Here is a 27,032-nt window from a genome sequence, read left to right as displayed (position 1 = left end):
GCCATGTGCACAACCCAGGCTCAAGCCTAGCCCCCGTAGAAGGGGGTTTCAGTGCTGTGATGTCTTTCTCTCCTTTCTCCCTCTCTTTTCTATCTTAAGAAGATAGAGGTGGGAGTCGGGCTGTAGCACAGTGGGTTAAGCGCAGGTGGCGCAAAGCACAAGGACCAGCATAAGGATCCCGGTTCGAACCCCAGCTCCCCACCTGCAGGGGAGTCGCTTCACAGGAGGTGAAGCAGGTCTGCAGGTGTCTATCTTTCTCTCCTCCTCTCTGTCTTCCCCTCCTCTCTCCATTTCTCTCTGTCCTATCCAACAACGACAACAACAATAATAACTACAACAATAAAACAACAAGGGCAACAAAAGGGAATAAATAAATAAAATAAATATTTAAAAAAAAAAGAAGATAGAGGCAAGAGTGGACAGCCTGAGAGAAGGGCTCTGTTTTTATTATTATTTATTATTAGTTTATCACACATGAGAGTTTCACAACACACACACATTTACACACACAACACACACACATTTACACACACACACATTTTCACACACACACACTCACTCTTTCTTCTCCAGAGCACCATTCTAGTAAGTACATTGTGGCCCCAGGGATCAAACTAGAAACTTTAGGCCTGCAAACCCAGTGCTCTACCAATAGAGCTATTTTTTGTTTGTTTTTGTTTAATTATTTGTAAAAGATTAATTTAGGGTTCAGAAGATAGCTTACTGAGTGAGGGGCATGTCTTGCTGTGTTCACATGAGAGTGCCACACCATAGAGGAAGCTCTGCTCCTTCGGTGTCTCTCCTTCTCTGTCTCCCTTTGTGTCTCTCAGAAATTAAAAATAAACAAGATAAAGAAGTCAGCCCAGAAGTGGTGAAATTATGTATGTGCAAGGCTCTAGCACTGGAAAATTAAAAAAAAAAAAGATGTTTTGATTAATTTAATTTACAAGACAGCAAGAGTGACGCCAGAGCACAGCTCTGGCATGCATGGTCCTGGAGATCGTGCTCAGGGCCCCCCTGCTCACCAGTCCTGCATTTTACTCACTATGTCACATCCCCTGTGCCATCTTCCTGGCTTCCAATTTGTTTTTTGTGTTTTAAACCATGGGGCTTTTCTTTTTCCACCCCATAATAAAACTGAGGTGTTTTCATTGTAAAGAAAAATATCTAGAAGTCCCCCTATTCCCAGCACCCCTGATCCTCTGCAGTGTTTTCTGTTCCTGGGGCCAGCTACAAGCTGGACTGAGGCCTGTCCCTGGCGCCCTGACTGGCAGGCGTTTTTGGAGGCCTTTCAGACCTTGTGAACGCACATTCCTCAGTGTGGCCTTACAGCCCCACCAGTGGTATTAGCGCAAGGAGCGTAAAATTGGAATCGGCTGGAGGAAGGATTGCAGGGCCTTTCTCCTATGTTTTATAAGCAGATGTGCTGACTGAGTGGGACCTACTAATGTGAGGGGTGAGCCCTGGTCCAGGACGACTCCAAAGCCCCATGGACTCCAGGATGACTCCATAGCCCCCTTCCCACAAACACTCATCTTATGTGGCTTATTCAGACTCTCAGCTCTGTCACAGCCAGAACCCTAGGTGATTAGATCAGCTGCCATCTCAGGTCCTTCCAGTATCTCTTTGATAAGTACACATTCATCCATTCACTCTTACATGCATTCATTCATTCATTCATTCCTCTATCCATTTGTGCCCATGTGCATTTCAAGCTTGCATGCATTTGTTCCTTCATATAGGATCTCTGCATCTACTGTCTAACTGAACCCCTTCTAGCACACCAGGCTCTGGTCTTGGTCTTATGAATAATGCTGACTCACTGCCTGCTCTTTCAGAACTAAGATTCTATGACATTCTTTTTTATTTTACTTTATTTTATTTTTCATGCCAGAGCACTGCTCAGTTCTAGCTTATAGTGGTTCTGGGGATTAAACGTGGAACCCCCAGAGTCTCAGGCTTGAAGGTCTTTTTTTTTTTTTTTTTTTTTTGCTTTGGGAGGTTATCGCTGGTGCTCAGTGCCTGCACTACGAATCCACTGCTCCTGGAGGCTATTTGTCCCATTTTGTTGCCCTTGTTGTTATTGTTATTATTGTCATTGTTGTTGTTGCTGGATAGGACAGAGAGAAATGAAGAGAGGAGGGGAGACAGAGTGGGAGAGAGAAATATAGATGCGTACAGACCTGCTTCGCCGCTTGTGAAGCAACCCCCTGCAGATAGGTGGCTGGGTGCTCAAACCCGGATCCTTACACTGATCCTTGAGCTTTGCACCATGTGCACTTAACCTGCTGTGTCAGGTGGTAACCTGGCCCCCTTGAAAGTCTTTTTATATAAGCATTATGCTGTTTCCCTAGCCCAGAACTAACATTCTTGAAGCAAGCAGACAGGAATTTTGGAGAGCACCTCCTAGGAGGTTGTACAGAGGCTGGAGTACAGAACTTAAAAGCATGAGGGGCTGCGTTTGATTCCTAGCATCACATGTGCCCGAGTGAGCTTCGGAGGGCGAGGACCCTCAGGAGACAGGGCACTAGGTGGACTGCATAGTGGCTCAGGGACTGTGTAAGGTCAGGCAGTCAGAGGGGCCAGTTAATCGAAGGCCTGAACAATGAGCAGGGCTCAGCCCATGAAGAACAGTGGAGGCTGCTGCAGGCATGCCAAGGGCAGCCTGACGCTGCGAGGAACTTGAAGGGAACCTGGTGGTGTGGGGGGCAAGAAGTGGGAAGGCTGGATGGTGGCAGGCCTCACAACTTCCTGTGGGAGGTCTGTGGCTTTCAGTCCAGTGAAAGGAAGTTCCCTCATCGCTCTCAGCACTGAATTGTCCTCCTTGCTATTCCTGGTGCAAGAAAATCCCTTCCTTTTTACTATTTTGAACAGGGAAGACCCACATAGGTGCACCTGTGTGAGGACGCACTTAGTTGCCACCTGTAGTGACTGAAAGCCATCCATATGCACAGTACATGTGCAGGCATGAACACACATAAATGCATGAACATAATTCTCACACACACACACACACACACACACACACACACACACAGGCATACCCATAAACTCATCCACACAACACATAAAACAGTCACTCATAAACATGGATCTACACAAAGCATGTGCAACCACATCAACACATGCATATGCTTAAATACAGAGTTGCACACATAAGCATGTGTGTCAAGTGGAGAGAACGGCATGAAAGACACACCAGAGGCTACAAACAAGTGGGATAATTTTATTGGATTTATAGTGCATGTGTGTGTGCTTGCATGTGTCCGTGTGTGTGTGTGTGTGTGTGTGTGTGTGTGTGTGTGTGTGTGTGTGTGTGTTTTAGAGAATGAAAGAGACCATCACACTAAAGTTACCTTCAGTGTGGTGGAGACTGAGCTCAAACCTAGGTCATGTACATGGCAAAGCAGCATATTATCCAAGTGAGTTCTCATGCCCACCCAATATAATCTTAAATATATGTGTATATATTTAAGATCTGTTTATTTATTAACATAAGAGAGAGAACCAGAGCATCACTCTGGTGCATGTGATGCAGTAGATCAAACTCAAGACCTCATGTTTGTGAATGTCCCACACTTCACCCACTGTGCCACCTCCCAGGTTGCCTACACAATATATTTTTTAAATATTTATTTTATTTTTTTATTCCCTTTTGTTGCCCTTGTTGTTTTAGTGTTGTAGTTATTCATGTTGTCATCATTATTGGATAGAACAAAGAGAAATGGAGAAAGATGGGGAAGGCAGAGAGGAGGAGAGAAAGGTAGACACCTGCAGACCTGCTTCACTGCCTGTGAAGCGACTCCCCTGCAGGTCGGGAGCCGGGGGCTCGAACTAGGATCCTTCCTCTAGTCCTTGCACTTTGCACCATGTGACTCCCACACAATATATTTAACTCCCACACAGTATATTTAACTGTGGATTAATTGCCAGATTTGACTCCCCTCACCTCCAAAAAAGGGTGGGGAGAAGGCTCTTTTTTTAATGGTATTCAGGGGGCTCAGGCAGTGGTGTACTGGGCTGAGCACACATATTACTGTGTGCAAGGAGCTGGATTTAAGTTCCTGCTCTGCACCTACAAGGGAGAACTTTTAAAAAAAAAATTTATTATTTATTAGAGAACCAGAAATCAAGAGGGAAGTGGATGATAGAGAGAGAAAGAGACAGACACCTGCAGCCCTGCTTTACCACTCGGAAAGCTATCCCTCTGCAGGTGGGGACTAGGGACTCGAACCCAGGTCCTTGCTCACTTCTTCTTCTTCTAGCGTTTGCCCTTCTTCCGTAGCCAGTCAACAGCGTCAGGTTGAGCCTGATGTAAAGTTTCGAGACCTCCTTTGAATCTGGAGAGGTGGCAGTCGTTGACTATGTGGGTCATAGTCTCTCTGGAGCCGCAGGGGCAGTTCGGGTCGTCTCTGGCTCCCCAGCGATGGAACATAGGGGCGCACCGGCCATGGCCTGTTCCATAGCAATTGAGGAGGGCCCAATCATAACGTGCTAGGTCAAAGCCGGGTTGACGCTTGCAGGGGTCTGTGATGAGGTGTTTGTTCTTTACCTCAGCTGACTGCCAACTCTGTTTCCAAGAGTCTGGAACAGAGAAGTTCAGTGTAGGCGTAGGAGACCAGATTGGGTGACGAGACGTCAAGTGTTGGACAGGGTGGGCGAAGATATCCGCATATATTGGCAGGTCCGGTCAAGCGTAGACGTGGGAAATGAACTTGGATGATGCCGCATCCCGACGAATATCTGGCGGGGCGATGTTGCTAAGAACTGGCAGCCATGGAACCGGGGTGGAACGGATGGTTCCAGAAATTATCCTCATGGAGGAATATAATTTGGAATCGACCAAGTGGACACAGGGGCTACGGAACCATACTGGGGCACAGTATTCTGCAGTGGAATAGCATAATGCCAGGGATGATGATCGTAGTGTGGAAGCGCTCGCGCCCCATGAGGAGCTGGCCAGTCTTGCAATGATGTTATTCCTCGTGCCCACCTTTGCTGCAGTTTTTATGAGATGCTCGTGAAATGACAGAGTGCGATCGAGAGTAACGCCAAGATAGACTGGCTGGGCTTCATGCCGGATTCTCGTATCACCAAGCTGCACATTATAATAGCTCACGCGAGGCCGAGGCATGGTGTAGATGGAAAACAGATGATACCGTTTTTGCAGTGCTAGGGATTAGTCGCCATTTTTTACAGTAATCAGATATCAGAGACATGTCTTTCGTGAGTGTTTCCTCGAGGATGTCGAACTTGGATGCTTGAGTTGCACAGCAGATGTCATCAGCGTAGATGAACTTCCTTGAAGAAGTTTCTGGGAGGTCATTGATGTAAATATTAAATAGCGTAGGAGCCAGAACAGAGCCCTGTAACATGTGCATTCAACCAGGTGCACCACCACCCTGCCCCTGCCCACTTGGGTGGTGTGCTGCTTTGCCATGTGTGCAATCCAGGTTTGAGCCCAGCCCCCACCATATTAAAGGAAGCTTCGTGCCATGTTCTCTCTCTGTATCTATCTAAAAATAATAAAATAGGGGGCTGGGCGGTAGTGCAGCAGGTTAAGTGCACATGGCACAAAGTGCAAGGACCGGTGTAAAGATCCCAGTTCGAGCCCCCAGCTCCCCACCTGCAGGGGGTCGCTTTGCAAGCGGTGAAGCAGGTCTGCAGATGTCTATTTTTCTTTCCCCCTCTCTGCCTTCCCCTCCTCTCTCGATTTCTCTTTGTCCTATCCAACAACAACTATGACAACAATAACAAGCACAACAAGGGCAAAAAAAACTGGGAAAAAAGGCCTGCAGGAGCAATGGATTCATAGTGCAGGCACTGAGCCCCAGCGATAACCTTGGAGGCAAAATAAATAAAATAGTGATAAGAAGATGAAGAGAAAGAAGGAAGAGGAGAGGAAGGAGGAGAAGAAGAAGATAATGATGGTGGAGGAGGGGAAACTGGAGGCAAATAAAAAAGCCATTTGCAGTGGCCTGGGAGGTGGTGCAATGGATAAAACATTGGACTCTCAAGCATGAGATCCCAAGTTCAGTCCCAGGTAGCACCTATACCAGAGTGATGTTTGGTTCTTCCGTTCTCTCTCTCTCTCCTCCTATCTTCTTCATGAAGAAATAAATAAAATCTTAAAAAAAAAAAAACTTGTACACCAAAGTCACACAACTAGTAAATTATAGAACATGTATTTAAAAAAATACTTTATGTATTTATTTTGGATGGAGACAGGAGAAACAGAGAGAAGAAGGCTATAGGGAAATAGAGAGATAGCACTGCTTGTCCTTGCACACTGTGATATGTGTGCTCAGCCAATATGCCATTGCCCAGCTTTTTTTTCTTTCTCTTTCTTTTTTTAGAGCGCTGCTCAGCTCTGGTTTATGGTGATGCTGGGATTAAACCTGGGAGCTCAGAGCCTCAGGCAAGAAAATCTCTTGCATAACCATCAGACTATCTCCCCATGAATTCTACTCCAGAGTCTGACCCCAGCCTTCTCTCCCTCTCTTTTTCTTTCTTGAAACTGGAAATTTTGCATCAAGAGGCAAGGAATGTTAACATAACAAATCAACAGCAACAAAAAAAAAAAAAACAAGGTTTGGAGTTGAGTGGCCCCTATAGGCCTGAACCCAACATTCCTGCTCCCCTCCTCACCTCCCTGCTCCTGGCTTGCTAGTCACCTGTCTGTGGCTTGGCAGCTTCTGAGTTTGAGACTCCCTGGTAGCCATCAACATTTCAGTGAGCGTAAATCCTTTTTTAATAAAGAAGGCTTTGCACTCTGATGGATATGTACTGTGTCTCCCCTCTGCCACATCCTGGCCTGGTGTTTGCTCAGCCTCTTGGAGCTCCCTCCTTCATAAAACCCAGGTGAAGTAAGCGGCAGATCACTGAGGAGGTAAGAGGGCATGTTCCATGCTGGGCTGGCACCAGGGGAGCTGTTGCTGTTGCTATAGTTGGGAGTGGGGGAGTTCTAAGGGGAGGATAGAGGGAGTAAACCCTGCCTGCCCTCAAGGAGTGCCTGGGGCCCTTTGACAGGCCCAGGGCAGAGCACCCGGAAGTCTGGCCAGGGACCTGCTGCAGTCCTGGCAGCTGCATCACAGCTGGCCTTCTGTTTCCACAGGCTTTTGTCAAGATGGTCGGACAACACCTCACCTTCCTGGAGGCCCATGTGCTTCAGGCTGAGCGAGCCCAGGGGGCCTTCTCACAGACCCTAAAAAAGTGGCTGGGCTCTGCGGGGCTCCCCTCCTTCAGGACTGTGAGTATCACCTCCCCCCCCCCCCACTCTTTCCTCCCATGTTCTGTAGTGGGAGGGACCCTAGAAATTGAATACAGACAGAAAATGAGAGGGAAAGAGGAAATAAGGAGAGAGTCAGGCAGTAGCACAGCGGGTTAAGCGCATGTGGTGCAAAGTGTTAATGGACCAGTGTAAGGATCCTGGTTCCAGCCCGATTCAAGCACCCGGCTCCCCACCTGCAGGGGAGTCGCTTCACAAGCAGTGAAGCAGGTCTGCAGGTGTCTGTCTTTCTCTCCCCCTCTCTGTCTTCTCCTCCTTTCTCCATTTCTCTCTGTCCTATCCAACAAGGACAACATCAAGAACAACAATAATAACTACAAGGGCAACAAAAGGGAATAAATAAATAAATAAATAAAGTAAATATAAAAAAAAAGAGGAGATAAGGAGAGAGAAAAGGAGATACTTGCACACTACTTCAACACTCCTGAAGCATTTCCCCCTGCTGGTGGGGACGGGTGGGGGGAGTGGGGCTTGAACCTGGGTCCTTGTGCATGGGAACTTGGGCACTCAACCAGATGTACTACCATTTGGAACTGCTTTTCATTTTGTTTTGTTTAATTAATTTACTGGATGCAGACAAAGGGGGCAAGGGGAAGATAGAGACACAGAAACCTGCAGCACTGCCTCACCGCTTGTGAAGCTTCCCCTGTAGGTGGGGATGGGGGGGTTGGAACCCAGGTTCTTGCACATTATAGCATGTGTTCTTTTTTTTAAGATTTTATGTATTAATTAATGAGAAAGATAGGAGGAGAGGGAGAAAGAACCAGATATCACTCTGGTACATGTGCTGCCGGGGATTGAACTCAGGACCTCATGCTTTTTTCCCTTTCTTTCTCCCTTCACTTCTTTCTTTCTTTCTTTCTTTCTTTCTTTCTTTCTTTCTTTCTTTCTTTCTTTCTTTTTCCAGTCTATTCAATAGGACAGAGAAAAATTGAGAGGGGAGAGGAAAACAGAAGGGGGTGGCTAGGCTGTAGCACTGCGGGTTAAGCACCCATGGCACGAAACACAAGGACCGGCATAAGGATCCTGGTTCGAGCCCCCAGCTCCCCACCTGCAGAGGAGTCACTTCACAAGTGGTGAAGCAGGTCTGCAGGTGTCTATCTTTCCCTCCCCCTCCCTGTCTTCCCCTCCTCTCTCCATTTCTCTCTGTCTATTCAGCAATGACAACATCAATAACAACAACAATAATAACAGTAATGATAACAAGGGCAACAAAAGGGAAAAAATAACTTGTAGGAGCAGTGGATTCACAGTGCAGGCACCGAGCCCCAGCAATAACTCATGAGGCCAAAAAAATGAAAGGGAAAAAGGCAGATAGATACCTGCAGACCTGCTGTATAGCCTGTGAAGTGTCCCCACTGCAGGCGGGAAGCTGGGGCTCAAACCCAGGTCCTTGCACATGGTACTGTGTGTCCTTAACCAAGCACACCACCATCCAACCCCTCACTCAGAGACTCTACTGAGTGTGAACAGTGTCCCAGGCAGTGCTTTGGGTCACTGCTCATTGTTCACCTTTCCCAGCTCTCACTTGTGCTGGGTAGAATGCCCATTTGACTGAAGAAGAAGTGGAGGTTGCAGTCTTGCAGTCCAAGGGCAGAATCTGGCCCATGTGGACTCAACTCTGTTTAGCCAAAAAGCATTCTTAGAGTGTGACTAAGGACACTCTACTGTCCACCCACTGAGCCCGGACATCACCATGCTGGTTGGCCTGGACTGGCAGGTACTGCTCAGTGTCTGCCTCCAGGTGAGTGGCTTCCCCATGGCCAGTCCCAGTGAAGCATGAACCCAGCCACATGCTGCTGCACCCACAGATGGTTTAGCAGCACCCTTGGTGGGCAGGGACAGACACAGAGGACCTTGGCTGCCCATGGTCTGCAGCAAGTGTCCATTATAACAGCCAAGCCTTTCACTTCATGGTTTTTGCCCATCATCATCAAAGTTGTGGCCCCAACACTGGTGTCCCCACTTACAGATGGAGGCCAGAGAATGGTTACGTATTGGAGGATGGTGCTGGAGTTGAAACATGCCTACAGGGCTCTAAAACTGGGGTTTCCCCTTGGGTCCCTAGCAGATCCCACCAGCTGTGGCTGGGCATGCTAGGATCTGTACCCTCTCATCACTACCAGACTCAGAGTCCCCAGGCTTACCTGTGGTGACTTGTTCTGGAAATGCATCCCATCCAGGGCACTGAGTTATTCAGCAACCCTGTGTGTTGATCTTGGCTCCGGAAGGCTTTTGTCTGGGGCAGGTGGTGTGGACTGTGTGTGGGTGGGGGACAGGCAGTGCGGACTAAGTGTGTGTGTGTGTGTGTGTGTGTGTGTGTGTGTGTGTGTGTGTGTGTGTGTGTGGACTCCCCCCTCTCCCCCCTCCCTCCCCCTCTCCTTCTCTCTGCCTCCCTCCCTCCTTTTTTCTATCAGAGAAAGGTTGAAATGACGATGCCCAACAACAGCAAAAAGACAGAGAAAAATAAATCAAGACCTATGCTAGCAAGTCCATTACTCTTATCCACTCCACCTCCCAGGCTGCTACACTGATTCTCGTAATATTCCAAGATTTCAACTTAAAATACTGGTACCTCTCTTTCACTGTACCAAATTCCATCTCTGCCATTTTTTAGCCATGTGACTGTGAGCAAGTCACTTAGTCTCTGTAAGTCTCTGGGGGCAGACTCAGGCAGGACCTGGAAGGTTTCGCTCACTAGAAAACTGGGCCCAAGTTCAACCCCCCGCACCACCATAAGCCAGAGCTGAACAGTGGGCTGGCAAAAAAAAAGAAAGAAAGAAAGAAAGAAAGAAAGAAAGAAAGAAAGAAAGAAAGAAAGAAAGAAAGAAAGAAAGAAAGAAAACTGTTTAGGGTTTGATTTAAGAGGATATCTCCACTAAAACAATGGGGATAAAAAGAAGAGGGGAGCTGGGGGCTGGGTGGTAGCACAGTGGGTTAAGCTCACATGACATGAAACACAAAGACCGGTGTAAGGTTCCTGGTTCGAGCCCCCAGCTCCCCACCTGAAAGGGGGGGGTCTCTTTATAGGCGGTGAAGCAGGTCTGCAGGTGTCTATCTTTCTCTCCCCCTCTCTGTCTTCTCCTCCTCTCTCAATTTCTCTGCCCTATGTAACAACAGTGACAGCAATAATAACAACAACAAAGATAAACAACAAGGGCAACAAAATAGGAAAAATGGCCTCCAGGAGCAGGCACCATAACCCTGGAGGGAAAAAAAAAGAGAGAAGGCTAGTAAAACAGCTCACTGGGATAGTGTGCTGCTTTGCTAAGTACATGCCCCAGGTTTGAGCCTGGCCTCCACGGCATTAAAGGAAGCTTCAGTGCTGTAGTGTCTTCTTTTGCCTCTCACTTCATTGTTATTATTATTACTATAAAAGATAAAATTGGGTTGGGATAATAGCTTACTTGGATAGTAGTGCACTGTGAACTCTTCCCTCAGGAAGTTAGTCTAGTGGGAGCATACCGTGACAAAATCCACAAAAAAAACTCAGTAGGCAGTACATCCTAAAGTGCTCCCCAGCTTGCTCTAAGGTGTCAGGGATGGCATTTGAGGAAGACCTGGGTAAGCTAAGACCTGGATATGGGTTCAAAGTCAGTATGGTGGTCTGGGAGGTAGCCAATGAGTAACGTGTTGGAGTTACAGGGCTGGGCAGTTGGATAGCCCAGTTAAGCACACATATTACCATGCATAAGGACCTGGGTTCAAGCCCCATTCCCCACCTGCAGAAGGGAAGCTTTACCAGTGGTAAAGCAGTGTTGTAGATGTCTCTCTGTCTCTCTCTCTTCCTCCTCTCAATTTCTCTCTGTCCTGTCAAATGAAAAAATAGAAAGAACAAAAATAGAAAAAAATGGCCGCTTGGAGTGGTAGATAACTCTGGTGGCAAAACAAAACAAAAATAAAATAAAATAAAGGAAAAGGTATAGGCCACTGGAAATGGTGGATTCACTGTGCTGGCATGAAGCCCAGTGATAATAACCCCAGTGACAATAAAAGTAAATAAATAAATAAATAAACTTAAAGAATTGGAATTAGAAGCATGAAGTTATGAGTTCAGTCCCTAGCAGCACATATGCCAGAATGATGCTGTGGTTCTTCCTCTCTCCCACTGATAAATAGGGGTCAGTGGAGACAGAATAATGCCTCAAATATCATGCTTGAGGCTTTCAAGCCCCAAATAAAATCCCTACCACCACCACCAAAAGCCAGAGCTGAGCAGTACTCTGGTAAAATTAATTAATTTTTATTATCTTTGTTTATGGGATAGAGACAGCCAGAAACCGAGAGGGAAGGAGTGATAGAGAGGCAGAGAGACACCTGCAACACTTGCTTCACCACTCACAAAGCTTTCCCTCATACATGGGGAACAGGGGCTCGAACCCAGGTCCTTGCACATTGTAACATATGCACTCAACCCGGTGTGCCACCACCTGGCTCCTAATTAATTTATTAATTAAAGCAAGCTGATAAAATAGCTCATTTGGATAGTGTGCTATTTTGCCATGTGCACAACACAGGTTCAAGCCTGGCCCCCACTGCATTGAAGGAAGCTTCGGTGCTGTGATCTCTTTCACTCTCTATGTCTATCTCCATCTAAAATAACTAATTTTTTTTTTATTCTGAAGTGAAAAGGAAGGGTTGTTGCAGCAAAGTGAACTGTGCATAGAGAGACTGAGCATTTTGTTTGAGGAACCGCAGGAAGTGGGGCTGGGTTTGCCAAGGGAGCCAGGGGCAGGGCCAGACGGGGCAGGATAAAGCCACAGAGAAGCCAAACGCTGTGCTGAGGACTATTCTTGGCATGGTTTGCCAGGCCTGGCTCTCTCCTGAGCCAAGGTCGGCATTCAGAGTGGACAAAGGCATGTGGAGGCTTGAAGAAGAGAGGAGAGCGGGGCGTCCCCGGCTTCAGGGTTTCATTGTCAGGAGGGAGTTCCTTAGATGTGTCCAGAGCTTACTGGATCTTTGCCTGGCCAGGTGTCAGGCCCTGGCCCAACTGAAAAAGTTGGGGGGTGAAGGGGTACTCTAGTGAGTGCTGGCCCTGAGTCCCAGCCTGAGGAGGAGCTCAGTCTTTGCACATAGAGGCCCCTAACATCTGGAGATGGTTTCAGTCATGCACAGGAGTAAAAATGGGGGGTGTGGTGGGGTGGGGTTGTAACCAGGCCTCAGGCCTTGGAAAGGCATGGAGGCTGGATTGGGTGTCACTGTGTCCCCTTGGCTCAGGCATGGTTGGTGCCTGCCTTCAGTGTGCTGCTGACAGCGCCAGACTCTGTCCTCAGCGCGTGTGCCTGGAGGCATGGAGCAGTCTCGCTAATTTGTTGTAAACCACTGTTTGTTTTCTGCCAAGCCAAAACATCTTGTTCACGAGGTGTCATTTTGATGAATTTTCCTAAGGATCAGAGTGGGATGCTTTCCAAGAAAGAAGGCTGTTTAGCTAATAGCAAAACTACTTGGGACAAAGTCCTGACACCAGAGCAGAGCCAGGCAGGTCCTGTCCACTCCTTCACCCCCACAAATGCCCCTGAAGCAGTCTGGTACATAAATGAGCGTGTCTGCCAGCTGTGATCGGTCAGGAGCAGTGGGAACTGTGGCACATTGCAGAGCCCATGTCTAGTCTAAATGGGGGCAGACTGGCCTGGCAGGGAGCGCAGCATATGGAACTCTGAACTTGTAGGCATGAGGTCCAGAGTTCTGTCCTTGGCATGGGATATGCTGGAGTGTTGTTCATTCCTCTCATGAATTTTTTTCTTCTTTTTGGGGTAGAGATAGAAATGGAGAGGATGGAGAGGGAGTCGGGTGGTGGCGCACCTGGTTGAGCACACATGTTACAGTGCACAGGACCCAGGTTTGAGCCCCTGGCCCCCACTTGGCAGGGGGAAAGTTTTGTGAGTGATGAAGCAGGGCTGCAGAGCTCTCTCTCCCTCTTTCTCTCCATCTCTCTCATTTCTGGTTGTCTCTATCCAATAAAGTTAATTTAAAAATTGAAAAAAAAATTAGGGAGGGAAAAGAGAGAGAGACCTGTAGCACTTCTTCACCTGAAACTCTTGAAGCCCCCTCACCCCCAACACACACACCGCAGATGAGAACTCTAGGCTTGAACCCAGGTTTTCATGTATGGTAACATGCTTTACCAGGTGTGCCCCTGCCCAGCCCCTAAAATAAATATTCTTAAAGTTTTATTTTATTTCTTACATATGAGAGAGAATATGGTACATGTGGTGCCACGGAACAAACCTCAGATATTTAGATCTGATGATCTGCCAGTCAAGCTGTCTCCCCAGTCAAAATAAATCTTTAAACAAACAATAGTAAAAAAGCAGGGAGATAGCATAATAATTACACAAAATAACTTCATGCCTGAGGCTCCCAGGGCCCAGGTTCAATCCCCAGCACTGACACAAGCCAGAGCTGAGAAGTATTTTGGTTAAAATAATAATAAAGTGAGAGTGAATTACCCAGAACCACCCACAGGAATGGGGGGCTAAACAGGGCCAGATGTCCTAATTGGTAGGAGTTTTATATGAACCTAGTAATATCTTTTATTATTATTTTTTTTAGAAATGAACTTATTCAATATTCATTTCTTTTTCTTTCTTTAATATTTTCCCTTTTGTTGCCCTTGTTGTTTTTCATTGATGTTGTAGGTACTGTTGTTGTTGTTGTTGTTGTTGATGTCATCATTTTTAGACAGGACAGAGAGAAATCGAGAGAGATGGGGAGATAGGGGGAGAGAAAGATAGACACCTGCACACCTGCTTCACCGCCTGTGAAGGGACTCCCCTGCAGGTGGGGAGCCGGGGGCTCGAACCGGGATCCTTAAGCGCACCACGTGCGCTTAACCCACTGCGCCACCGCCTGACTCCCGAACCTAGCAATATCTTATAGTCATCCTGATTTTGCTAAATGGGAAGCATGATGAGGGAACTCTGTTGCCCCTGTGACTCATCCCCAGAACACCCCAACTCTGGGGTTTAGGTGGATGGCCCATATCCCACAATACTCAGCCCTTCAGGAGATGTGATGCCAGGGAGGAGGGGAGCATCCTCTTTACTTCTCCGCCTCAGCCCCGTCAGAAGCCTTTCTGTACCTAGCAGATGTGTGGCAGACCACCAGCAATTTTACTGAGCATCTACTACTGCAACTGTGGTAGTTTTGTTGAGCTCATATATAAAAGCTTTTCTGTGCCTTGTCTCAACTTCCCACAGTAACCTCAGCGATTGATGTTATTATTCTAGCTCACAAGGACGGGACCTAAAGCGTAACAAGGATTGTCCTTTGCCCAGGGTCACATAGCAGCAGCCAGGACTGGACCCAGCTTTGACTTGCTCATTGTGTCCCCCATCCCCCCTCCCTTTATCTGGAATCTATTCCAGGGCTAGGACCAGGGCCAGGACCAAGCCCACGACTGAGGTTACACACTAGAGGTCCTTGAGCCTTGAGCCGAATCTACTCCACCAACATCTATTCATTTTTTTTTTGTTTTTTGCCCAACTCCCCTCCAACATCTATTCTTCCAACTTGATACATGTCTGCACAAGCCCTCGAATAATGTCATTGTATTCAATTTTCTTTCTTGATAATGTAGAGGAGACAAAAACAATCCAACTTGTGGAGTTTCAACAAAATGACCCTATTCAACAACTTGCTTTGTTATATGTCCTTCCACATCACATACAGTCATAACTACCAATTAGCTAGCCACAAGATTAAGTAAGAACTTCATGTTTTTTAACTTGAATTAGTTGTCACCCTAAAGAATAAATTATGGCTGGAGTGGTGGTTCATTGGACTTGCATGTGTCAAATACAGAGTATAATCCTTGGCACCACATATACCAAAGAGATGGGGGAGTGATTCTCTTCCTCTTTTCCTTTTCTCCGTCTCTCTCCCTCCCTCTCTCCCTCCCTCTCTCCCTCCCTCTCTCCCTCCCTCCCTCTCTCTCTTTTCGTTTTTCCTGTGGAGCATCACATGTGCGCAGCTGCAGTGCTGTGGGCCACTTTTTCAGTTAGATAGAGCTGATGAGACACCAGAGCTTCCTCTGATGCCACAGTGCCTTCCATGTAGTGCCTGAGCTCTAACTTGAGCCAAGAAATTGGTAAGTAAGGTGTATGCCCTACCCGGTGAGCCATACCTCCTCCATAAGTAAATAAAAAAATCTTTTCGTTTGTTTTTCACAGAGATAGAGAGTGAGAGACCACAGCATCAAAGCTTCCTTCAGTATGGTGGGGTCTGGGCTCAAACATGGGTTGCACATATGGCAGAGCAGAGTGCTACACAGTGAACTATTTTGTAAAGCCCACAAATAAATCTTTTTTTAGAAGATAGCATACTACACAAAAAATTTGTACTTCAGGAACCGGGCAGTAGCACAGCGGGGTAAGCGCAGGTGTTGCAAAGCGCAAGGACTGGCATTAAGAATCCCAGTTCGAACCCCGGCTCCCCACTTGCAGGGGGGTTTGCACAAATGGTGAAGCAGGTGTCTTGTCTTTCTCTCCCCCCTCTGTCTTCCCCTCCTCTCTCCATTTCTCTATGTCCTATCCAACAACCACAACAATAATAACTACAACAATAAAACAACAAGGGCAACAAAAAGGAATAAATAAATATTTTAATTAAAAAATTATACTTCTTGGGCTGGGCGGTAGCTCAGAGGGTTAAGCGCACATGGCGCAAAGCGCAAAGACCAGAATAAGGATCCCAGTTCAAGCCCCGGGTTCCCCACCTGAAGGGGGGTTGGCTTTACAATGGTGAAGCAGGTCTGCAGGTGTCTCTTTCTCTCTCCCTAGAGTCTTCCTCTCCTCTCTCCATTTCTCTCTGTCCTATCCAAAAACAATGACAGTAATAACAACAATAATAATAACAACGATAAACAACAAGGTCAACAAAGGGATAAAAATGGCAAAGAAAAAAAAAAGAATTCGTACTTCTGGCTTCTGTGATAAAGCAGATTTCTAGGCCTTTGGGTAGCTTCCCCATGATCCACCCATTCTGGCTGGGCAACTTAAATTTCCTGTCTGGTTGAACACGTAGTAGGGTAGGTCAGTAAACGTTAAGCATCGAGTGCTCTTCAGACCACCATGGCCCCTGATGGTCTCCTGTGTGCAGACTGCAGAGCCCTGAGATCCAATATCCAAGGCACCTCCCTTCCTCCCTCCCCCAGCTCTCAAGCGGCCTCATGGACTTTGCTGGAGGTGAGGCCTGTGGGCGGTGCTATCTGCCAGGCTTGGGTGGGAGGGCTCAGTGCCAGGCAGGGCATCTCCCCCCCACCCCCACTACTCCCTCGATCCCTATCTCCCTCCCCTCTGGCCCAGCCCCTGCTTAGGAGGGGCACTGCAAAGCCAAGCCTCTGCAAAGGAGGAGCCTCTGCAAAGCCAAGCCGGGCACCTCCCCCTCCAGGCCCTGTCCCCCTGGAGGGACGACTCCCGGAAGAAGGCAGGCCTGACTGGGCTTTATCTGGGCACTGGAAGCAGCTCAGCTGACACAAAGCAAGCAGGGGGAGTGTGGGGCTCCTTCTCCCGGCCCTGAACCAGCCTCTCCTGCTGCCCCAGCATCCTCTGCGCCAAAAATGCAACATGAGCAAATGGCAAATATTAAGAAGCAATGGAAGGTGTGGAGTTGTCTCCTTTCTTAAATGTCTCCTTTCTTAAATAAATTCAAAAATGTTTTTAAAAAAAAAGCTATGGAAGGCCAAGCGGTTGGGTCCCCAGCCACCCACCTCAACCTCATCACCCCTTCTTCCACCAGCCCGGTTCTTAGTGAGTTTTAGTGGGTTACTTAGCACCTCCTTGTTAATGGATTTGTTTAACTCCAGATTTTAAATTTGGTGGCACTCAGCTGGGGAGGCTGATCAATTTGGAAAGTAGATTTTTTTTTTTTTTAATTTTTCCCTCCAGTGTTATTGCTGGGGTTTGGTGCCGTCACTATGAATCCACTGTTCCTGGCGGCCATTTTTTCCCTTTTGTTGCCCTTGTTTTATCGTTGTTATTGCTGCCATTGTTGTTGGATAGAAGAGAGAGAAATGGAGACAGGAGGGGAAGACAGAGAGGAGGAGAGAAAGATAGACACCTGCAGACCTGCTTCACCACTTGTGAAGTGACCCCCTGCAGGTGGGGAACCCCGGGCTGGAACCAGGATCCTTCTACTGGTCATTGCGCTTGGCACCACGTGTACTTAGCTTGCTGCTACCACCTGGTCCTGGAAAGGAGATTTTTTTTTTTTTAAGGAATTGAGATTTTAAGAGTGGAGAGGAGTGCCTTTTAACAAGGAGAGATTTGGTTTGGTGTTCACTGTAGCCTTAGCATATGCTGGTTCCCTGCCTACAGTGCCCTTCTGTGTCTGCACACAACTGTGTTTATCATTCAAGACGAAGTAAATATTACCACCTTTGGGAAGCCACCTAGATCCCCTCAGGCAGCACTGCTCTGGGCTCCCCAATCCTTGTTCATCTTTGGGTGCTCAGGGTTCCCTGCTCCCAAGTCACCTCTATACCTGTTGTCCCCCTAAACAGAGTTTCTCAAGTGTAGGAACTGTGTTCCCTTTGACTTTATGATAGTAAGGATGGTGCAAACAGCCAGAATTTTCTAGGGTTCTCTTTGGTCAGCACAAGCTAGTGCTTCACCTGCCGAAGGTACTGTTCCCATTCCTGCTTTATAAGTGGGAGATTGATGCTCAGAAGACAGAGGGGGTTGGTTTCGCCAGGGCCTCACCACTCCTGGCTGACTTTCTCAGAATCAAAGAGACAGAGATCTCAACAGAGGGAGAAAGAGAAAGACACGAGAGAGCACCAGTGTTTCCCCCAGTACATTGGGTATCCAGGTTTGAACCTGGGCCACAGGCATGACAAAGAAGCACACTATCCTGGTCCTATTGATTCTATTTCCTTTTTCTTTTTTACCAGAGCACTGCTCAGCTCTGGTTTATGGTTGTGCGGGGAATTGAATGTGGGACTTTGGAGTCTCAGGCATGAGAGTCTTTTTGCAAAACTATTATACTATTTACTCTTGTCCATGTTGATTCTTAATTATCCTGTTTCGGGGGGGGCTGGGCGGTAGCGGAGCGGGTTAAATGTGCGTTGCACAAAGCGCAAGGACCGGCGTAAGGACCCCGGTTCGAGCCCCGACTCCCCACCTGCAGGGGAGTCTTCACAGGCTGGGAAGCAGGTCTGCAGGTGTTTATCTCTCCCCCTCTCTGTCTTCCCCTCCTCTCTCCATTTCTCTCTGTCCTATCCAACAACAATGACAACAATAATATTAACAACAATAACGATAAAAAAACAATAACGATAGACAACAATGGCAACAAAAGGAAAAAAGTGGCCTCCAGGAGCAGTGGATTTGTAGTGCAGGCACTGAGCCCCAGCAATAACCCTGGAGGCAAAAAAAAAAATCTTGTTTTGGCTTCCCACCTGCAGGGGGGTTGCTTCACAAGCGGTGAAGCAGGTCTGCAGGTGTCTGTCTTTCTCTCCCACTTTTTGTTTTCCCCTCCTCGCTCCATTTCCCTCTGTCCTATCCAACAATGATGACATCAATAACAATAATAATAACTACAACAATAAAAAAATATTTACTTATTTAGTCATATATTTGTCTTTACCAGAGCTCTGCTCAGCTCTGGTTGATGATGGTGTTGAAGATTGAACTTGGGACCTTGGAGCTTCAGATATGAAAGCCTTTTGCATAATCCTTATGCTATCTCCCTACTGTTTGTGTGTGTGTGTGTGTGTGTGTGTGTGTGTGTGCGTGTGTGTGTGTGTGTGTGTGTGTGTGTGTTTTACAAAGTGATCTGATCTGCAGTCAGATCACTTTGAGTCTCTGTGTGGCTGGAGCCAAAGGCACCTATCTCTTTAGAGGTTACAGTCCCTAACTGGCCCCGTTTCCTCACTCAGGGTCTTGGACATGGACTCCACAGATGGGACACCAGTCCTTTCTGGCTCAGCATAGGCCATTTGAATATTGCTGAGATGTGGTGAGTGCTAATGCCGGACATTGGCACACCTGGTTGAGTGCACATGTTATAATGAGCAAGGACCCAGGTTCAAGGCCCTGGTCCTCACCTGCAAGAGAAAAGCTTTGTAACCGATGAAGTAGTACTGCAGGTATCTCTCTCTCTACTTCCTCCTTCCCTCTCAATTTCTTTCTGTCCAATAAATAGATAAATAAAGGCAGGGGAAGTAGCATAGTCATTATGCATAAGACTCTTCATGCCTAGGCCTCTAAGGTTCTAGGTTCAGTCCCCAGCACCACCATAAGCTAAGGGTGAGCAGTGCTCTGGTCTGTCTGACATCTCTCTCTCATTAAAATAAACAGGGGAGTTGGGCAGTAGTGCAGTGGGTTAAGTGCACATGGCACAAAGCACAAGGACCGACATAAAGATCCCGGTTCAAGCCCCCTAGCTCCCCACCTGCAAGGGAGTCGCTTCACAAGCGGTGAAGCAGGTCTGCAGGTGTCTGTCTTTCTCTCCCCCTCTTTGTCTTCTCCTCCTCTCTCCATTTCTCTCTGTCCTGTGATGACAACAATAATAACTACAACAATAAAACAAGGGTTACAAAAGAGAATAAAGTAAATATTTTTTAAAAAGTAATAAAATATTGTTTAAAAAGATGTGGTGAGTGCTGGCCAGTTGGTTCACTTCTCAAAAGGAATTCTCCCTAGGTATAGTGCCAAGGGAGGTGGTTGGTGGGGCCCTCTACCCCCCTCCCCTTATACTCCCCATTAAGTATTCTTACTTTTGAACCAGAAAGATATTTTCTCAGGCTTATGTGAAGTGTGAGAAAATGCAGATTTGGGAGCTAAAGAGATCACTCACCAAGTAGAGTGCATGCCTTTCTATGTATGCAACCTGGGTTCGAGCTCCTGTACCACTTGAGGGTGCGATGGCAACGGGAGTCTTCAGTGCCATCGTGTCTCCTCGCTCTTTCTGTCTCTGTCTCAGTGCAAAGTGACCTGGAACATTGACATTGTTCAAGGCCCCTATTCCAAAAATAACAAAAACAACTGCTTTTATTATTTTTTTAAATTTTTATTTATAAAATGGAAGCACTGACAAGACCATAGGATAAAAGAGATACAGTTCCCACCACCAGAACTCCATATCCCATCCCCTTCCCTGATAGCTTTCCTAGTCTTAACCCTCTGGGAGTATGGACCCAGGGTTATTATGGGATGAAGAAGGTGGAAGGTCTGGCTTCTGTAATTGCTTCCCCTCTGAACGTGGGCATTGGCAGGTCGATCCATACTCCTAGCCCATCTCTTTCTTTCCCTAGTGCAGGGCTCTGGAGAAGCAGAGCTCTAGGACACATTGGTGGGGTCATGTCCAGGGAAGTCATGTTGGCATCATGGTAACATCTGGAACCTGGTGGCTGAAAATAAAAGTTATCATATAAAGCCATACAAATTGTTGACTAATCATGAACCTAAAGGCTAGAATATTGCAGATGAAGATTTGGAGTCTCCATTTTGGAAATAGCTAGTAGGTCTATTTCAGGTATATTCCAAAGGGCCCATGAAAAGTGATTTTATTATTAGTCTTATATATATATATATTTTTTTTTCTCCAGGGTTATTGCTGGGCTTGGTGCCTGCACCATGAATCCACCGCTCCTGGAGGCCATTTTTTCCCCCTTTTGTTGCCCTTGTTGTTGTAGCCTCGTTGTGGTTATTATTGTTGCCATTGTTGATGTTGTTCGTTGTTGGATAGGACAGAGAGAAATGGAGAGAGGAGGGGAAGACAGAGGGGGAGAGAAAGATAGACACCTGCAGACCTGCTTCCCAGCCTGTGAAGCGACTCCCCTGCAGGTGGGGAGCTGGGGGCTCGAACCAGGATCCTTACGCCGGTCCTTGCGCTTTGCGCCACATGCACTTAACCCACTGCGCCACCGCCCGACCCCCTATTAGTTTCTTTGTTAGTTTTATTATTAGTTTTGCCTGAGCCTAACATCTTATATGCAGGTGGACCCAAGTTACTGTCTAGGGAGATGATGTCATGGCTGGAAAAAGGGCTAAAAAACTGAATCAGGGAAGTGAGTAGCTCCCAAACATGGGAAAAGTATATAAATATTGTTGACTGTAAACCCCATCGATTTGATCTGGGGCCCATATTCAGCATAGAAGCCTATGTGACCTTTACTTCCATGTAGGTCCAAACTCACATTCTGTGGTTATGAGTAGGAACATTCCAAGTTGCACCAATTTCAGGACACATCTTCCTCAGGTGGTAGTTAGAGTATGTTATCTAGCCCCTGCCTTCAGAGAATGGAAGACTCTTTACCATTATTGATCCACATTGAGGGCAAGGTCCTATGGGGGCCCCCAAAAGGGGCCCATTATAACATCTGCTTTTAATATCCCCTTTTCTAACTAGAGCATCACCCTGAAAGTCATCCTTCATAAAGTCTACTCTCATTAGACCAAACTCCCCACAGCCCCTGGATAGTGGATGGTCAAAAGCATAGGCTTGGGCAGGGGTAGATAGCATAATGGTTATGCAAAGAGACTCTCATGCCTGAGGTTCTGAAGTCCCAGGTTCAGTCCCCTGCACCACCATAAGCCAGAGCTAAGCAGTGCTCTGGTAAGAGAGGAGAGAGAGAGAGAGAGAGGAGAGAGGAGAGAGGAGAGAGGAGAGAGCACAGGCTTAAACCAAAGTGCCACAGCCTCAACCCTATGGACATGGGTCCAGGTCTTTCTCTAGGGTGAGGCTATCCTGTGCATTGAGGCCTATGTGGCAGCCTCTCTGGTCTCCCTCAACCCACTAGCTCTCAGTAGCATCCTCCTCCCAGTGTGATAATCACAAAAGTGTCCAGAAAATGCCACATGTCTTCAAGAGGCAAATGGATTCTGAAAAATTACATTCTTAAAATTGACTCATCATAATCCTCTTGGCTTTTGGACAGTGCCTTCAAATATGGAAAGTTTCCCAAGTCAGAAGTTAACAAATAGGGCTGGTAGAATAGCTCACTTGAACCCAGTCCCCATCACACTGAAGGAAGAAGGAAGCTTCAGTGCTATAGTCTCTTACACACACACACACACACACACACACATTCTCTCTCTCTCATTTTACCCGCTGCACTACCACCTGACTCCCAGATACCCCTCTTTCAATTTCTCCTCCCTCTCTCAGTTTCTCTCTGTCCTATCAAATACACGAATAAAAATAAAGAAAGTGGGAGACCACATCATGGTTTTGCCAAATAGACTCTCATAGTTGAGGTACCGAAGGTCCCAGGTTTAATCCCCAGTACCGCCATAAGCCAGAGCTGAGCAGTGCTTAAATAAATCTAGAACCTAGTAGTTCTGATGCTGTGACTTGGCAGCTCTGTGACTTTGAATAAGGGTCTCAACTTTGCCCTCTGAGGAGGTACAGCAGCTCCTTCACCTTGAGGAGTGTCAGCTTAAGGGTCTGAACATGTAAGACTCCCTTGTGGGGGCTGGATGGTGGTGCAGCAGGTTAAGCACACATGGCTCAAAGCGCAAGGACCCAGTTCGAGCCCCTCGGCTTCCTACCTGCAGGGGAGTCACTTCACAGGCAGTGAAGCAGGTCTGCAGGTGTCTATCTTTCTCTCCCCCTCTGTCTTCCCCTCCTCTCTCCATTTCTCTCTGTCCCATCTAACAACAACGACAGCAATAACAACAACAAAAAAAACAATAAACAACAAGGGCAACAAAGAGGGAAAAATAGCCTCCAGGAGCAGTGGATACGTAATGCAGGCACCAAAGCCCCAGCGATAACCCTGGAGGCAATTTTAAAAAAAAGAAATCTAAAAGACTCCCTTTAAAAAAAAAAAGATTTTATTTATTTATTCATGAGAAAGATAGGAGGAAAGAGAGAGAGAGAACCAGACATCACTCTGGCACATGTGCTGCCGGGGATTGAACTCAGGACCTCATGCTTGAGAGTCCAATGCTTTATCCACTGCACCACCTCCTGGACCACAAGACTCCCTTTCTTAACCCACTGTGCTACTGCCTAACCCAAAGACTCCCTTTCTATATGGTGAACTTCTTTCACTCTGAGTCTCGCTTCACTAGCCACACATGGTGGCTTCCTGAGTGACAGGCTGAGTGGAGGTGTGTCCCTTGTTACCCCAGATCTTTGCACGATTCCTGCATCTGGGGCTATAGCATCTGGAGAAAAACATGATGCCCTTGATAACCAAGGCGTCTGGGAAGCTCTTGAACTTGGCTCTGTTTATGATCACCTTTCTGCTAGGGAAGTAAATCACATCTCATTAAGCAGTAAATTTGTCCAGGTGCCTGTTGTGCCTGATACCATCACACCGTGTCACATTGCCAAGAGCCAAGGCCAAAGTTCCCGTTACTTGCAGAGTCCTAATAATTAACTGGGGGGCCTCAATAGAAGCAAGGAAATTCTGGCTTCTTGGTAGAATGACCAGCTGGAGTAAGGAGGGGGAGTTTTGGGGCTGGACATGACTGAGCACTGGCTGGGGGGAGTGGGTCTCAGTTATGTCCCTGGTGCTGCCTCTCCCCTCCTATGTCTGGAAGCTCTCTGTTGGCCAGGACTGGCTTTAGAGACCATGAGCAGTAACCTATGAAGTACTGTGTGAGATTGGGGGTGGGGGTGGGGGTGGGAGAGGGCAGAAAGGGTCCAGAGGGTAATGGCTCTTGCTTTAGGCAACTAGGAACCACTGGGTTGCTTGTGGGGTGACTCCGGGACATAGTCAGGCTGGGTGTGGCTTCCTGTTACCTGTCACTGGTTAGCTTGAGTAGCTGCTATGAGCCAAGTCCTCTTAATTAATCCATGAACCATCCCCTCTTAGTGGCTAAGAGGTATCCCACACTTAAACCATGTGAAGCAGGCCAGCGAAATAACTTGTTTGGATACTGTGTAATCCAGGTTTAAGCCTGGCCTCCACTGTGTTGAAGAATTGAAAGATTCAGGGCTCTATGGTCTCTCTCTCTCTTTCTCCTCCCCTCTCCCCATCAAAAAACAAAGAGGGGGGAGTATATGAGGTTCCTTGTGAATAAAAACTTAAAGCAGTGGGGGGGCTGGGTGGTAACGTTAGGCAGCAGGTTAATCACATGTGGACCGGCTTAAGGATCCCAGTTCGAGCTCCTGGCTCCCCACCTGCAGGGGGATGGCTTCACAGGAAGTGAAGCAGGTCTGCAGGTGTCTATCTTTTTCTCCCCTCTCTGTCTTCCCCTCCTCTTTCCATTTCTCTCTGCCCCTATCCAACAACAATGACATCAATCACAACAATAATTATAATAACCACAACAATGATAAAACAACAAGGGCAACAAAAACTCACAGCAATACCACAGCTGGCTCCCATAGTTTTGATTTACTTTGAAATGTTCCTGTTTTGAAACTGTATGCATTTAATATTAAAAAATGCATTATGGGGAGTCGGGCTGTAGCGCAGCGGGCTAAGCGCAGGTGGCGCAAAGCACAAAGACCGGCATAAGGATCCCGGTTCGAACCCCAGCTCCCCACCTGCAGGGCAGTCGCTTCACAGGCGGTGAAGCAGGTCTGCAGGTGTCTATCTTTCTCTCCTCCTCCCTCTCTCCATTTCTCTCTGTCCTATCCAGCAACAACAACAACAATAATAACTACAACAATAAAACAACAAGGGCAACAAAAGGGAAAAATTAAATAAATATTTTTAAAAATTTAAAAAAAGAAAAAATGCATTATGAAAATGGACTCTTAAGTTGTTCAAAAGCTAATGATAGCTTTTTGAAATACAGACTCAGGGGAGCTGTGCTCATCATGAAATTAGTCAACATTCCTTGAGTACTTACTGTTTGCTATGCATTTTGCATTACGCAGGCAAACCTCCAGGCCCTGAGGTATCTGTAGTCCTATTTCTAGGGTGAGAAAGTGAAGGCTCTGAGAGGTTAAGTGATTTGGACAAAATCACCCAGCTGAAGGGGGTGGGAATTTAAGGGATCCTGTAGTGGGTGAAGGGACTCACCCATTGGCCCCAAATCCTGTCTGCTTGAGAACCTGGGCGAATGAGACCAGACTGTCAGCTGTCTGTTGTGTGACTTCCTTCTTGCCTGTGCTCTGGCCTAGAGACAGCCCTGCCCATTGCTCTCACATTGTCCCTCCCATCCCTATGCCAGGGCCAGATCTGACTCCTGCATGCCAGATCTCCACCCACCAACCCTCATTTTATTCATTCATTCACCAAATATAAATATATATCTACCCACCCACCTGTATGAGCCTGCTGTTTCAGACCCAGGGATGGCAGAGAACTTGCCTACTCACTAGTATGGAATAGAATGGACTGGGACAATAACTCAGCTTGTGGAGCATCAGAGTTGCATGCCTGACATTTCCAGTTCACTCTGCCTTGCAGCAGGTGCTACGGTAGTGCTCTGGCTTCTCTCTCTCTCTCTGGCTCTCGCTTTCACTCTCTCGCTCTCTCTCTCTCTCTCTCCATTCCCTACCCCCCTTCTCTTAATTTCTTTTTTTCTTATTTAAAAAAAAAAAAAGGAAAGCATAGCTACTGGGAGTAGTAGACTCATTGTGTAGGCACCAAGCCCCAGCAGTAGTCCTGGTAGAACTGATGACAACAACAAAAAGAATGTGCTTGGGGCAAAGAGAAGTAAAGAAGGACAGGGGAGACCATTTTCTGGGGAGGGAGGTGACCAGAGAAGGCAGCAGGGTTGCAGGGTGTGGCTGGCACTTTGGAATAGGTGAGAAAAGGCACACACAGGCTCTGGGGGGAAATCCCTCAAGCTGCTAAGGGAGCAGTGAGCGTGAGAGGTGGTGTGTCCGAAGAGAAGGTGGGAGTGGGGCTGATGATGGGGCACTGCTGCCGGGACTTGGCCTAGAGGGTTTGAGGTGTGATCTTCTTTGTGTCTGGCTGGGTCTTCCTGGGAGGAGCAGGTGGAGGTTAGAGTCACTGAAATGACTTTGGGAGGGAAGGGGGTCTAACATCTTGACTAGAGTGGTCTGGGGTGGAGTTGGAGATAAGTTTTCCTTTTTTTTTTTTTAAAAGATTTTATTTATTCATGAAGAATGATAGGAGGAGAGAAAGAACCAGACATCGCTCTGGTACATGTGCTGTTGGGGATTGAACTCAAGCTTGAGAGTCCAGTGCTTTACACTGCACCACCTCCCAGACCACAAGAAGTTTGTTTGTTTTAGTTTTTTTCTCTCCAGGGTTATTGCTGGGGCTTGGTACTAGCACATGAATTCACTGCTCCTGAAGGCCATTTTTTTACTGGATAGGACAGAAATTGAAAGGGGTGGTCCGGGAGGTGGTACAGTGGATAAATTACTGGAATCTCAACCATGAGGTCCCGAGTTCGGTCCCCGGAAGCACATGTACCAGAGTGATGTCTGGTTCTTTCTCTCCTCCTGTCTCTCTCATAAATAAATAAATAAATAAATAAATAATTTTTAAAAAAGAAATTGAAAGGGAAGGGGGTGGCAAAGAGGTACCTACAGGCCTGCTTTGCTAGTTGTGAGGCATCCCCCATGCAGATGACAGACGGGGGGCTTGTGTTTAGTACTATGTATGTTTAACCAGGTATGCCACAGCCAGCCCCTGGAGCTTTTTTTTTTTTTTTTTTTTTTTGATATGACAGAGAGAAACTGAGAGGAAGAGGGAGATAGGGAAAGACAGACCTGGGGCCAGGTGGTAGCACACCTGTTTAAGCATTCATATTACAGTGCACAATGGACCCAGGTTCTTTCTTTTTTTATATAAAGATTTTATTTATTTATGAGAAAGATAAGAGGAGAGAGAAAGAACCAGACATCACTCTGGCACATGTGC

At 47.1% G+C, this 27,032-nt stretch overlaps 1 protein-coding gene across 3 annotated transcripts in view; it reads left to right on the top strand.

Moving 5' to 3' along the window:
• The window catches only part of BCAS4 (breast carcinoma amplified sequence 4), a 77,751-nt gene that overhangs the window by 38,289 nt on the left and 12,430 nt on the right, over window positions 1–27,032 (top strand). For 2 of the 3 annotated variants that reach the window (XM_060202680.1, XM_060202674.1), the window contains one exon: window positions 7,115–7,249. The exons of the other annotated variant lie outside the window; for it this stretch is intronic. In XM_060202680.1, coding sequence (XP_060058663.1) covers window positions 7,115–7,249 — 135 coding nt within the window. The remainder of the gene's footprint in view (window positions 1–7,114; window positions 7,250–27,032) is intronic. 3 annotated transcript variants of the gene reach the window in all.

Source organism: Erinaceus europaeus, chromosome 1, assembly GCF_950295315.1.
Source record: "Erinaceus europaeus chromosome 1, mEriEur2.1, whole genome shotgun sequence".
Lineage (NCBI taxonomy): Eukaryota > Metazoa > Chordata > Mammalia > Eulipotyphla > Erinaceidae > Erinaceus > Erinaceus europaeus.
The sequence above is the reverse complement of the archived record's forward strand: the minus strand, read 5'-3'. Positions and strand labels throughout refer to the sequence as shown.